Source organism: Acipenser ruthenus, chromosome 14, assembly GCF_902713425.1.
Source record: "Acipenser ruthenus chromosome 14, fAciRut3.2 maternal haplotype, whole genome shotgun sequence".
NCBI classification, from domain to species: domain Eukaryota; kingdom Metazoa; phylum Chordata; class Actinopteri; order Acipenseriformes; family Acipenseridae; genus Acipenser; species Acipenser ruthenus.
This window is the reverse complement of record NC_081202.1, coordinates 29250584-29265944: the sequence shown is the minus strand read 5'-3', so window position 1 is coordinate 29265944 and position 15361 is coordinate 29250584. Positions and strand designations below refer to the sequence as shown.

General features: G+C 40.0%; 1 protein-coding gene across 4 annotated transcripts in view; it reads left to right on the top strand.

Annotated features, from left to right (window-relative positions):
* The window catches only part of LOC117419793 (serine/threonine-protein kinase B-raf), a 51412-nt gene extending 39396 nt beyond the window's left edge, over positions 1–12016 (top strand). For all 4 annotated transcript variants that reach the window (XM_034032908.3, XM_034032906.3, XM_058986303.1 and 1 more), the window contains 3 exons: positions 768–902; positions 2059–2212; positions 5865–12016. In XM_034032908.3, coding sequence (XP_033888799.2) covers positions 768–902; positions 2059–2212; positions 5865–5887 — 312 coding nt within the window. In that variant the 3' untranslated portion in view covers positions 5888–12016. The remainder of the gene's footprint in view (positions 1–767; positions 903–2058; positions 2213–5864) is intronic.
* Positions 12017–15361: the final 3345 nt, after the last annotated feature.

The window sequence follows — 15361 nt, the reverse complement described above, 5'->3', positions numbered from 1 at the left end:
CAAATTAATCAGCCGTCGGGGACAGGGAAAAAATGTGCTACACATTACTTTTTTGTCCAGCTCATGTGCCTTATATATACAGCTCCTTGTAAATGAAGCAAGGGCCTACATAGATACATTATGTACAGCTGCAGGGTAATTCTTTTTTTGATTTATTTATTTATTATTCTGGAACTCTAATTTAGTGTTGCAGAACCCACTGCAATGTTCACAAACACATTACTTTATCTTTGCTGTATCCCATGTTGTCCATATCGCAGCAATATATTTTTCAACATGATTCAGATTTTTATTCACACAGCATAGGTTAATCAATTGGAGAATTTTTTTTTTTCCTTTTGCTCAGGAACATCTGCCAGGAGAAAGAGTAAATGTCTTCTAAACATTGCCATATATCCAGATCCTGCTTCCTCCTGTAACAAAGCTGGTGCACTGATTGAAATGAATGCTGTATTGTGGTAACAGAAAATCAGCATTGTCACAAGAGGGAGCATGATCTGGATACACTGTGAAATTCTCTTTCTCTTGGCAAACGCTCCAAAGTAAATGCTGAGAAATGTATTCCACAGATGATGTATGATACTTAAGAGAGTCAGCAATATGTTTAAAAATGTGTTGCGGATTACATGGGACACAGAAAAGGTAACATATAGTGTGTCTTGTAAACAATGCAGGGTGGTCTGTAACATTTGAAGTATCTAAAACTTTAGTAAGGGAGAGTTAAATGTCTGCTGTGGATTAAAGAAATGCTTCTTGTCGTTTTGCAGATCATTTTCATGGTAGGCCGGGGGTACCTCTCCGCAGACCTGAGTAAAGTGCGCAGTAACTGTCCCAAGGCAATGAAGAGACTAATGGCAGACTGCTTAAAGAAAAAACGAGAGGAGAGGCCACTGTTTCCACAGGTAACACATTGAAGTCATCCTCTTATACTTTTCAATTTTCTCCATCCCGCAACTCTGTGCAATAACTGAAGATTTTAACACCTAGTTTATTACACTGTTCCATGCGCACCATGAAACCAGTCTGTAGAATCTCATCTCGCCTCTGCTCGCCTGGTGTTCTCTCTGCCTCGCTTCTCCCATGCTACTCCACTGCTCTGCTCACTCCACTGGCTCCCGATCACCGCTCGCATCCAGTTCAAGACTCTTGTACTTGCCTACTGATGCCTTGACCAGACTGCACCCAGCTACCTCCAGACCCTCATCTCTCCCTACACCCCCAGCCGACCTCTCCGCTCCTCTTGCACTAGAAGACTGGCTGTACCTCTGCTATGCTCCCCTGCCTCCAGAGCCCGCTCCTTCTACACCCTCGCCTCGCAGTGGTGGAACGACCTTCCTATGGATGTCAGGACTGCCCAGTCCCTGACCACCTTCCATCGCCTCCTCAAGACACACCTCTTCAGACAACACCTGTAAAACTCAACTCTTCCCTTCTGGACAATATAGCACTCTGCCTTTAATGCACTTGCACTTTAACTTGCACTTATCTGCTGCATATTTTACTGTATTTAATCCTGCACTTAACCCAATCTGTAGTATCTTGTATTTCACTTGCACTCGTATCTAACCATGATGTAATTATCAACACTTATCTGCTCTTGAACTGCCCCGATATCAAATCATACTGTGTTTTGTATTTGCTCTTATTAGTACTGAAGTCATTGTATTTTGTGTCTTGCTTTTAATTGTACTGTAATTCTTGATATGTATTTTTTGTATACAACTGTAAGTTGCCTTGGGTAAGGGCATCTGCTAAGAAATACATTTTATATATATATATATATATATATAATATATATATATATATATATATATATATATATATATATATATAATATATAATTTCAATGACTGCATACTTCAATAAGGAGTCCCAATTTAAGCCAGTTTGATCTTGGTCTTTCAAGTAGGTTCCAGTGGCACATTGTATTGGGGCAATAATTAAGAACCAGAATAAAATATAAACAAATAAAAAAATTACATTTTAGTACTTGTGCTGTGAACCAAATAGGCTGCATGGATGTGTGATAATATGCTTTGTTTTTCTGTGTGTTCATAGCTACTGGCCTCCATAGAACTGCTGGCTCGCTCCTTACCTAAAATCCATCGCAGCGCATCTGAGCCGTCACTGAACCGGGCTGGGTTCCAAACAGAGGACTTCAGCCTGTATGCCTGCGCCTCCCCCAAAACACCCATCCAGGGAGGGGGCTATGGTGAGTTCACACCTTGGTGCAAACCTCTAGATGCAAAGTAAATAAAGCCGGCTGCTCCTTACGCTTTAGGTCATATGGTCTTGTTGCTGCTAGGTCATTGGAGTGAAATTGACCTAAAGCACAGAAATTGGTTAGGTACCAGGAAGTAGCGTTATATTTGGCGTATCCCGAAAACAAGCAAGTACCCAACTGATCTACAGGTAGTGGACATCCTTAAGCAGGGTGCTGCAGTAGATGTGAACACCGTGTAACAATTTTTTTTTTTTTTTTGTTCCTGGGTAGTAAGTTTTATTTCCTAATTGCTTATGCCTCAGAAATATAGAAAATGGCTGCTATTCCCCACAAACTTTGCTTTTGTGACCAGGACAGTGATATTTTGAAATTTACCTATTTTCCAGAACATTCCAGATAGATTCAGTGCTGAGTAAACTTGGAGTAACTTCTAGAACTTTCTAGAACTTTCCAGTAATATAAATAGTAGTATAAATACAGGGGCCTTAAGCCCACCAGTTCAGTTTAGTTCCAGCTGCCTAAGTGGATACATATCTGCATTTTTCTGAGATGGCATCAAGAGGCTGCAAGCATCCGGCAGACGCATTTTGCTATGTCTGCGGCCAATTTATCAAGACAAGAGCGAAAAATTACTCCGTGGAAGCATCTGCTAAGATGTGTGAAGCCTACACGGCATATTTCGGCATGCCTGTCGGGGATCAAGACAAACCCTGGGCACCTCATTTCACCTGCGAGCACTGCAAAAAAACTCTGGAAGGTAAGATGGACAATTGTTGCTCGGAATTTTATGTTATAAAATTTGTTAATTTTTAAAATTGTAAAAATGTTTAATTTTAAAATGTTTTACAATTTTCAATGTTATTGAAAAAATATATCATATATGAAAAATGTTGCGAGAATCTCTTCCACATTAGTCATGGGTGAAATAAATGTATTTTTGTAGGATGGTACAGAGGGGAAAAGAGAGCCATGAAGTTCGCTATCCCAAGAATTTGGCGGGAACCCACTGACCACTCAAGCAACTGCTACTTCTGCATGGTGGACCCTTCCAAGCGGACCGAGTTCTCTGTGGGGAGGAATAACGTCAAGTGGGAGCCACTGGTGGACCCCCGGAAGGTGCTGATGCCACCACTGCACATCAAATTGGGCCTTATGAAACAATTCGTCAGAGCTCTAGATAAGGAGTCGGCAGCCTTCAAGTACCTTCAAGACTTCTTCCCTAAGCTGTCTGAGGCAAAGGTCAAAGCCGGTGTCTTCGTCGGACCACAGATAAAGAAGATCCTGGAGTGCAATGAATTCCCCAAGAAGCTCACTAGTAAGGAGAAAGCGGCTTGGAACAGCTTTGTCGCAGTGGTTCGGGGCTTCCTGGGCAATCACAAGGCCGAAAACTATGTGGAGCTGGTTGAGACTCTGGTGAAGAACTACGGCACAATGGGCTGTAGGATGTCCCTCAAAGTCCATATCCTTGATGCTCATCTTGATAAATTCAAGGAGAACATGGGAGCGTACTCGGAGGAGCAAGGCGAGCGCTTCCACCAGGATATACTGGACTTTGAACACCGCTACCAAGGACAGTATAACAAGAACACGATGGGAGACTACATTTGGGGGCTGATTCGTGAAAGTGATTTACAGTATAATCGTAAATCTCGAAAAACTACTCACTTCTAAATCTTTTGTAGTCATTTTTGCATTACTTTAGTATAAATACATGTTAATTTGGATTCATATGTTGTTTTTTTCTGACTTTATGTGAACGAAAAGACACAAATTCGCCCGTTTTCTCATTGGAAATAGGTACATTTCAAAATATCACTGTCCTGGTCACAAAAGCAAAGCTTGTGGGGAATAATAGCCATTTTCTATACTTTTGAGGCATAAGCAATTAGGAAATAACACTTCCTACCCAGGAACAAAAATTGTGTTACATAGTGAAATCATTGGTTTGGTTGCCTATAATTATGGCTAGCATGGCTGCAAGAGGAGACCTCAGTGACTTTGAAAGAGGGGTGATTGTTGGGGCGCGTTTGGCAGGAGCTTCAGTGACCAAGACAGCTCAACTTGCTGATGTTTCACGAGCAACGGTGTCTAAGGTGATGTCGGTATGGAACTCTGAGGGAAAGACATCATCAGCAAAGGGCAACAGTGGGCGGAAGCGCATACTCCAGGATCGTGATATCAGTGCATTAATTCGAAGTGCAAGGCAAAACAGGCGAGCAACTGCAGATCAATTGACTGCAAATTTCAACCTGGGGCGCGAGCAGCCAGTTTCATCAAAAACGGTCAGCCGAGAACTCCACAGAGCGGGATACCATAGTGGCCCAACACCCTATTAAGTGACTTTACATTGGTGTTTCCATTTTTTTTATCCATAAGAAATGAGGAGCAGTGATTGATAAGTGTTAATATTGTAAAACCTTGGTTGTGATTCTGAAATTAAACAAAATTGAAATACAGCTTAAATATGGACTATACTTTCTCTGCCCTTTCCTGTAAATCATTAGGCTACACTGATTTACTGTTTTTCAGCCTTCAGACAACAAGCACTTACCACAGCATATTAGTCATCAGCTCTAACTATTGATGTTGTTGTAACTATGGCTTTAAAATGTTTCTACACTAATCAGCTTCAATATTGTTTTCACTCTGTGCTCCACTATGTGACCTGCACATCACAAGAGGAGCAATGTTGCAAACAATGTATTAGTGAAGGGCCCTTGTACATTAAAATAACATTACTGTCAACATAGCCAAACTGTAAAATAGCCAAATATGTGAATTATTGATTTGTCAAATATCGAAGGAATACTGTATATCTTGTGATTTGATGAAACAATTGAGATGATCCTTGGTAAGGATGTGTAGCGTACATACTGTGGATATAGGGCTACTTTTTCATTGTGTGGTGTTTATATCCTTGTATGAATATCATAGTCATACAGTGGCAGCCATTTACAAGTTGCAACTGTTAAGGCTTCAGTGTATCCAGCAGGTGGTGTGAATCCACTGTTTAATGTTTTTGAATGGCAAAGCTCAGATAACCAGCTGTTTTGGCTTGATTTATTACAAAAGTACAATCCACCCTCTCAGGTCAGTTAATACATCATTTGATATTTGTTTTTCACATGAATATTGCAACTAATACAGTAGATTTGCATAAATAATTGAACTGCTTCTGCTTAAACACTACCTTCGCAAAGATTAATTTTCTTTTTTTTTTTTTACATTGTCCTTATATGAAGTTTCCAATCCTTCTGAGTGGTTCTTATTAATTACTCAATGTGTTCTGCATTAAAAAAAATGGGGACTCCTATGTGCAAATTGTGCTACATTAATCTATCTGTCTGTCACACTACATGGTGAACACGATAATGTTATCATACACTCTTCATCTGATGTTTCGGATTGCATTATATTGGCTATAATCTAATTTTATTCAAATATTTTTAAACAAGTACGTAGTTTGTGATTATTACATGATTATGAGGAACCTCTGTATGAGCATGCACTGGTTTACTTCTTGATTTAGACTGTGCTAAGGTGGCTCAGAATCTTCTCACTTGTAACATACGAATGGCTACCACTGTACCTGCTCTGTGCTGGTCTAATCTAAATGTTTTTTGTGTTTTTTTCTTCTCAGGAGAGTTTGCAGCCTTCAAGTAGCAGAGCAGATTCCGCCATTACATCCCTTGTCACTTTTTAAAGTCTTGTGTTCCTACAGTGGGTTCATCCATTTAAAATTAATTCCAAGAATGTGCTGTTCTCTTCCTCTCAACCTGAAGAAGAACCCTGCTGGAACAGCAAACAAGAACCAAAAACTTTCTGAAGAGAAATCACAATTTAAAAACAAAACAAAAAAAGAAATAAAATGAAATCAACAACAAAAAAAAAACAATCAAACAAGTGAATCGGTGGAAGAAGCCCGTTTGGAGCCAGACATTTGTGCTTGCCGGTTTCCCGTCAGAAAATCTGAAAAAAATGGTGGAGAGACTAAGGCACTGAAGGAGTGAAAGAAAGACTGAAAGGTGTTTGGACCACAGCTGTTTGAGAGGAGCTGCCTCCCTTTTGGGGGTGCATGGTGGCAAAGCAGGGTTTTGTTCTTGGATCCGCAATTTGGCGTTTGGCAGCGATAGAAGATGGAGCCAAACGCTGGCTGCTGAATGGACGGAATAGGTCGACCGGCCTGCATCGTATCCAATCCCTGCATTGGTTGTTCGCAGAGTGGGGATCTGTTTTCGAGAATGATTTCTTTAGGGGTGGGGGTGGTGAGGGGTGTTGGTTTGCTTGTCTTTTATTTGTTTTGAGGAGAGATGATCCCTAAAGACTTTTTCACTTGAGAAAATAAATTCCTGAATCCTGTAAGAGGAGGGAAAATCAAATAATAATACCAGTCCATTCCACAATAGTTACATTTGAGTAATAGAATTAGCAAGTTCTCAGGGTTTACCCTGTGCTAGGCAAGCACACTATGGATCATTTCCAGACTTTCAACCTCATTTTTAGGCCCTCCTAAAAAGTAGGCTATCACATCCTCCCATCCTACCTATTTTCAAATGGGCTTGTGCTGCCATCCTTCACCCACATTGGCATGTGCACTGGAAGTGGACCGAGCAAGCTCCCATTCATTGTGGTGGTTGTGCTTTTTTTTGTTTTAAATGTGGCTAATTTAACATTCCAAGATAGATATTATTATTATTATTATTATTATTATTTATTGCTATTATTTCTGGACAGGCAGGCCTGTAAAGCCGGAATTATTTATCTGACAGTTTCTATTTTTTTAATTTTTATTTATTTTTTTAACTATGTACATGTCAACTAGGTAAGGCATGTCGGTTAACTTTTCAGTTGGGAGTGAAGGATGGATAAGGAGGGTGCTTGTTCTTGTATATTATGGCAGGGTGCTGCAGTAGATGTGAAAATCATTGGTTTGTTTACTCCAAGAGTAATGCAATCTACAAGGAATTCAGTCTGTGGAATGGAGGAGAAGCTTGCATTCCTTGTTGTGTTCTCCCCTTGATTATCTGCATCCCTCTACTATTAGAGAGAGAAAAAGCGAGAGCCCACAGTATTTTACAACCCCTCCTTCGCTTCCAGTCTTGCTCCAGTACATGGCAGTGTAAGCCATTTTTTTATAGCCAGCTGTTTATAAGTTAACCTGAGAAAGGTCTGGTCTTTTTTGCTGCTCACGTAGCTTAAAACCAGAAAATAATCTTTCTGTAAAAGAAAATGGCAGGCTTGGCCTTTTGACTGAAAGCATTCCCCATTGTGTTCTGGGCTGTGGGGATGGGTGTCTGTTTGTTTTGAATGAATATTGTGTTCTGGGCTGTGGGGATGGGTGTCTGTTTGTTTTGAATGAATGCATTCCCCATTGTGTTCTGGGCTGTGGGGATGGGTGTCTCTTTGTTTTGAATGAATGTTGTGTTCTGGGCTGTGGGGATGGGTGTCTCTTTTGAATGAATATTGTGTTCTGGGCTGTGGGGATGGGTGTCTCTTTGTTTTGAATGAATATTGTGTTCTGGGCTGTGGGGATGGGTGTCTCTTTTGAATGAATATTGTGTTCTGGGTTGTGGGGATGGGTGTCTTTATTTTGAATGAATATTGTGTTCTGGGCTGTGGGGATGGGTGTCTCTTTGTTTTGAATGAATATTGTGTTCTGGGTTGTGGGGATGGGTGTCTCTTTGTTTTGAATGAATATTGTGTTCTGGGCTGTGGGGATGGGTGTCTCTTTGTTTTGAATGAATATTGTGTTCTGGGTTGTGGGGATGGGTGTCTCTTTTGAATGAATGTTGTGTGGATGGGTGTCTCTTTTGAATGAATATTGTGTTCTGGGTTGTGGGGATGGGTGTCTCTTTGTTTTGAATGAATATTGTGTTGTGGGGATGGGTGTCTTTGTTTTGAATGAATATTGTGTTCTGGGTTGTGTGGATGGGTGTCTCTTTGTTTTGAATGAAGGCATTCCCCATCATGTTCTGGACTGTGGGGATGGGTGTCTTTCTTTTTTGGAGAGGGGAGTAGGTCTTTGTTAGGAGGGGGTGAGGGGAATAAGGTTGCTGATTTGAAAAAATAAACTACTCCCTTTTTGTAAGATATTACAAATACTGAAATGTGTACATTTTGAAGGGAATGTATTTAGTTTATTTCAAAGATGAGGGACTGACAGTACTTTTTAATGAGGTCCTCTGGTTGTCTGTTCACTCACTGCACAGGTGTCTTTAGGAAATGGCAGCACTAGAGACTGAAGCCCTTTATCTATCTATCCACAGTGAAAGTACAGCACAACATAGGATAAATTGCTTGTGGAAAATGAGTGATTGAAGCCCCTTGTCAATTTAGAATAAGTTTACCACAAACTAGACCAGACCATCTCCCATGAAGACAGATTTGAACATTGGTCTCCTGTAGTAAGCTTGAGTTTAGACCACATACCTCCTAATAAAATAATACATGGTAGTGATACCAAGTGATAAGTACAAGTGATGCGGGTGGACACTGGCAATAGGTTTGCCAAGACAGCATTGCTTCATATTGAGTTTACAAAAGGATGAAATTGTTCTAGATTGTTCCTCAATGATTACAGTCTCTAATTCATTCATAGAAGATGGGTAGCAAACGGTGAGGGGTGGTAAGTTTATGACTTAACTAAATAAAATAGACATGTCTGATCATTGCAGCACAAGACAAATACTAATTGTACACAATTAAAGTTGTGTCAAATAATTAAGGTTTTTTTGAGAAAGCTGCAACTAATATTTTTGTTGCCACTGTGTCTGCGTATATTTTAGATTTCAATATATCATATTTCCCATTGCTCCAACCCATGTCTCCCAGCTGTAAGGGAGTTAAACACAGGGAGCTTTGGCATCAGTTAGAGCTATATAGCAGCCTTGTATCAGAATGCCTTAAAATTAGAGATCAGAGGTAAGCGGCCTTATCAGAGAAAGCATTAGGACAGAGAGGGGGAAGTGTGCTGTAGGCTTATATCAGCGAGTGCTAGAGCAGAGAATATGGTTGTGGGATGTAGAGTAGTCGCTTCATATCAGAGACTGTGTGGGACCAGCAAGCTTGATTTGAGGATGGCTTGTATTATGTTTAGGGTGTTGTTAATGCAGAGGGCAGAACATATACTGTGCCCCCGCCCCCTACCCCCCAATAATAATAGGGCGTAACAACATACTTTATGCTCAGGTTTTATGAAAAAACATGCTCGTAGAGAATGCTGTCAGTTGCTAAAGGCAGAAAACTGAAACTAAGCGTGAAGGGAGGGTGAAATCAACTGAAAGGACAACAGTATATCATGTGGAGAAAGGCTATACCATATGCACACTTGCACCTACATTGTTGGTTTTCGTCCGAAACTTGATTGGAGAGCTATCAAACTGTTACTGTTGTTTTCAGGAAGTCTTAATTTGTTTCGCTATCACAATATATTCTTGGTAGCACTCAAGCAATGTAGAATCAAGTACCAACTTTGCAATCCTGTTGGCAAAGCTTCATCAGCTGTTTATTCTCGGCGAATTCTAATCCAGAGATTCCATTGTTTAATTTTTGGAATCAGTTCAGTTCCTCCAGTTAATACTGTCCTGTGTATTGCAGATTCCTTTTAAAATGCTTGTTTTGTAATCCATTCCACTTTAGATGCAGGTTCCACTCCAGTCATTCCAATATAGCCAGACACTGTCTGTTCCGTCCACTCTGCTTCTCATTATAGGTAACTCAAACTTAATCCATTCTGCTGGTGCTTCTTTTGCAGTTCTACATTTAATGTGCATTCTATAACCGCAGCCTGTTTTAGAATAAAATACCCAGTTTGGAAATAGCTGTTTTAACAGACAAGATACCTTCATGTATACCACTAAGCAGCAGTTAGGTCAGCAACTTAAAACTGAGTGGAGTTTTTGAATTAAAAAAAAAAAAAGACAAGACAAGTGGGCTTTAATTATGTGTAATCTTTTGGTTGACTATTAAATAGCGTAAAGTATCAAGTGCATCATTTGGAGCAACCAATGTTTTGTTTTAGTTGAACAAGCAGTAAAAATGCTCATTTGCGAAAAAAGTTTATCAAATTCTCATTTGGAGCATACATGTGTAAAAACTATTTTTATTCAAACTACAAGACCGGGTCTAAGGGGGTCTAATTTCTCCTGTTTAAACTAAAGAGATGGGTTAAAAAAAAAAAACCTGGCGGCCAGGTATCCTTTCAGATAATTTGAAGACCTTGCATTAAAAAGACCCCATACCCCAGGAGATCTGTTGTGTACGGTAGGTATCCTGCTTTCACAGCCTCTTGTTGTATTGTAAACTATGAACACTTCAATTAACCCGTGTCACAAAAAGGAATTGAATCTGGTTAGGGTACTTTTAACAAAAAGGTTTCTGGTTTAATTTAATTTAATTTGATTTAATTTAAACTATACTTAAGTCTATACTCTTAAAGTTCTGGAGTGTGCATATGAAAGACACTTGTCTTATAACTATTCCTGGAAATATGTTGCTTTGCTTATGTCAGGGGGTTGATAAGCAAACAAGGCAATAAAGACAAGCAAGGCATCTCTGAAAACAGTTATATTGTTACAAATGGGTTGCTCATTGTTTAGTTAGTGTACCGTACATTGAAACTAATGAATGATTGATAGAAATAAGAAGTTTATTTTGAAAGTTGAAGTAAATCCATGTGAGCTACCAAATGTATATGTGACAAAGTGGTTACTGCTGGGCAATAGCATTTTTAAGTAAATACTTTTCATTTCTAGGTCAGCATCACCAGCACTGCAAGTTTAAGGTCTTAAAAGTATAGTAACGTTTACAATTCTTTTTCCTACCATGAATAGACTTCTGTGCTGTTTTCACTGCCACGCCGATTTATTGTTTAGTTGATCTTTTCATTTCTTAATTTAAGGAATATTTTTTGAGGTACTAAAGAGAAGCCCTCACTTCCAAGTCAGTCCGTAGGTATTCAGGCCTCCCTCAGTGTGTGTGCTGTGTGCTCTGCCTAGCAGTGAAAACACAGGGAATCTTAATAGTTACAGATCAACATGGAGGAGAGGGCTAGTCTATAGTATTGAAACCTCTGAGACTTTTGAAAGTGAAGAAGTTGAATTGGACATGAGAAGTTCTACTACACAATAATGAAGGGAGTATTGAAAATCTCATTGAAGCAAATGGGGAAAATATACACTATATACTTTTAACAGACTTGCAGTTGAAGAAATGGGATACAGTAGTTCACCCCCTGTGAACGTGGGTGTACCTTGTAATAGCATCAAGGAGATTTAAAAAAAGAAAAAAAAATGTGACTGTTTTATGTGCTGTATTTATTTTATATAGTTTATTTTTAAAGAGAAGAATGTTACAGAGGTATATGTTTTACGTTTGTGTTCCAGTTTGTGATGGACAAACTTCATTTGGATGTCTCTTGCTTTGTACAGCTATCTCACTTTTTTGTAACTATCCTATCCCCCACTCTCTTTTCTATTCCCATTCCAGTTTTGTTGTATGTGTCCCCGCCTCCTGCCTTTCTTCAGCCCATGTCTTTGGGGGAGTTTCGTTTCACTTGTTGTAAATTTGTACAATGGAAATATTGTCAGTTTGCTAGAAAGCATGGAGACAAAAAAAAAATAGAAAATGAAAAACAAATAAATAAAAAACACATTTTGATAGATGACATTCTGAAAAAAAGATTTATTTCTGTGTAAAAATATTTAAAAGGCTGTATTATATTAAATGCAGAAAGGTAAATGTATTTGTTGTGAATATGAGATACTGCTATTAAAGAAGTGCATGGAAACACTGGCACGTCTGTACGATTGATTGATTGATTTGATTTTTTTATTTCTTGATTTTGGAATCTGTAGCACTCATTTTTTAGTCAGGACAACTTGAGATTTAAAACAGTATTTTTAATCGAGCATAAATACCAGTAATATAAGCATCTATCGCAGCATTTTGACTTGCTTGGTTTTTGCGCTTGGCATGGATTGACGTCTTTCAGACAGAGCTGAGAAATAGGCAGAGAGGCATTTCAACTAACCCACCTGGCGAGGTGGAGGCTGGGGAGGAGGTAAACCCAAAGCACTGACTAAAGAGGGAGGTTTACATTTACCTGACTTCATTACTAAGGGCAGCTGATACTACTTCAAGTTTGACATAAATGTGGGAATTACCTCCTTAGTCCAGCGACTGCTCGACTTTTGGTCATATTTGCAGGTATATTTAGAATTTCCTAACTCAGATTCCGCCAAACTTTTATATATGTGTATTATATTGTCCTGTAAACTAAAAATGTCAGAGACTGAATTTATTCTACGCATAAAAGACCAGTGTACTGATTTGCTGACCATGTTCATTTTAAATGATCAACTTTAAAAACTATTCTAGAACCTTGTACTGCACACACTCATTTTTAACATGGCTATTTTAACAGAATTTATCGTACTTAAAGCACTGACAAGGCCTGGGTAAGATTGTCAATTGATCATCCTCATAACTGTCAAAAAAGAAAATCCATGTGAAATTGGGTTTTTGGGTCCTTAATACATATTCATTAAAAGATGTCCTGGTTACAAGTTAATGAAATATTTAACTGAGAATTAACCCTTTGTTGCATTTCATCCAGTACACTGGACAACCAATTAAGTGGTTCAGAACAAGTTTGGACAGTAACTATGTGCTTCATTATTACTTCATCTTCTTGTTTGTTTCTCTCTTTTTTTAAAAAAACATAATTTATTCATTTTTGGACAAAATAACTGTGCAGGAGGGATGGGGGGGTGATCTACAAAGGATTTATTTTGGTTTGAGGATTCATTTTTATCAGGATTGCTAGTTTTGCCATGTAGAACAAATTTAAAGGTGTGCAGTGCCCTTACTGTACACCATTTTTATCGCAGAGTATGTTAGCTATGGTACCTCTGTACTTAGTGGTCGGAGGATCAGGTCTGTTTAGCAAACTGGACAGACATCAAATCTGCTTTTAAAACTGTAGAGAGACGCCAATGAATTATAGATTTTAGGAAAATCGAGCATGATTGTGGGAAATTGCAGATTTTGTTGTGCAATGTCATTTGATTTGAAATGGATTTTTAAATCATCTGTGCCTTTGCCAAAAAAAATCAAATGCCTCCTTTTTTAATCAAACTCTCTTATCCCCCCCCCACCCCCCCCCCCCCCCCCGTCTCAACACGTACACCAAGCATCCAATCTAATTACCAGCTCATTGGTTTCTACAGTGAGATACCATTTGATTACTGAAGCATTTAATACATTAGTACATGACGCTCATCAAACGATACAGCTTTTCCATTACAGGCTGCCATTCTTTATGTCAACACTGTGAGAAATTGCCTTTCTCTCAGATCTCCCGTAAACACGCAAGCCCTGGATTGTGACCCATGCTAAATTAGCAGGGCTGATTAAAATGACTTCGCATCATAACAACTCATTATGCTGCCCTTAGTTTTTTAACCTCTCCACACTAATACATCCATCCCATTTCCTAGCAATAACATAAGCATCACCACAGTTCCGATTTTTGATTAAAGGCATTCAATATAAGGCAGCATGATTGAATGATGGGTCTTTGTATAAAGTGTTTGTCTAATGACGAGTTTTAGGTTTCAGCTCTTTGCGAGGAAGGTGGACGTAAAGTGTAGTTCCCTTTCAAGTACAAAATGTAACCATTACCTAATGGGTGTTTACCTCCCAAAGACCCGAAATTTGAATATTCTATCCCAAAACAATCGCAGACCCTGTGACACAGTCATGCCTGAGGGCATAAGAGGACTGCACGCACAGATCTCAGCCTCATTTTTACAGAGAACTGAACCTGAGAGAGACTATACAGAGAAGTACTTGTTGCTTTTATCTACATATATTACTTGCTAATTTTGTGAAGTACACTAATGTATGCAGTATTTATTAATGTTGTATTAGTTCACCATTACACTTATGTTTTGCACACAGCCTGCTGTTTGTTATGTCCTGCAGCGGCCTTGTGCCCCTGCTCTCCTCACAGGCTGCTGTAGCTCTGGATGGAGATCAAATAAAATTTTAGTTTTCGGTAACAATATTATTTTCTGAAGCACTATTTTCTGCTGGACTCAGCTGAGACCGAGTTCGGCTGTGATTGTTTGTAGTCTCTCCCACAGTATCTCGTTGCCATTTTGGTGACTGCTTGCATCACCATTACGAAGGCTGTTAGGGCTGTAACAAGCAGGCTTCCCTCAGTCTCATACTTGTACTGACTGTGTGGTTTGCCAGAAGCTTACAGGTGTGCATCCCGGTATACTGCTTCCTGCGGTACTGTACCATACATCCAGCTCTAAGGCACTGAACCGGCACTGAACCGGTCCCGAACCAACCGGTTACCGTTCTGGTTCCAAACTCGGTACCGTGCCATTCCAACGGTACCTTACTGTAGCTGTTTGAGTAGACTGAGGCAACTACTGTATATTTACTGTACACTGTGTTGCTACTTGCATCGTGCCTGGGTTTTCCCTGTGACTTATGCAAGGCCAGTCTTCTGGTTGAGGATAGCATGGCAGGTGCTCTTCCTACCTGGGGCCACAGCCTGCCAAACTAACTAACTAAGCGCAGTTTCTGCAAGGTTTGTGCAAGTTTCTGTAATCGCACGCTGGATAAGCATGTTTCTCGCAGCTCTACAGAGCGCTCGGTGTCTATTACACCAGGACACCTCGTCTCCATATCAATGTTTTGGAGCTGTAGGCAGTTTATCTAGCCTTGCAGTATTTTTGCAGAAGGTTCGAGAGAGACATGTGCTTGTCTGTACAGACAACATAACCAGGGTGGCCTCAGGTCACCCAGTCTCCATCGAGTGGCCTGTAAGCTTTTGCTCTGGGCACATGAGAACCTACTCTCACTTGGGCAGTACATCTGCCCGGGGTAAAAAGCTGGGCAGCAGACCTCCTCTCAAGGAAGGTCCCAGCGCCTCAGAGTGGAGGCAAACCCCGAGGTGGTAGCCTCATTTGGTAGAGGTTCGGGAGAGCAGAGATAAATCTCTTGCCTCCCAGGAAACAATCCACTGTCCCTTCTGGTTCTCCATAATAGGAGGCGGGGACCCGCTGGCAATAGATGTCTTGGCACACCAGTGGCTGAGGCAGCTGTTATATGCCTTGCTCC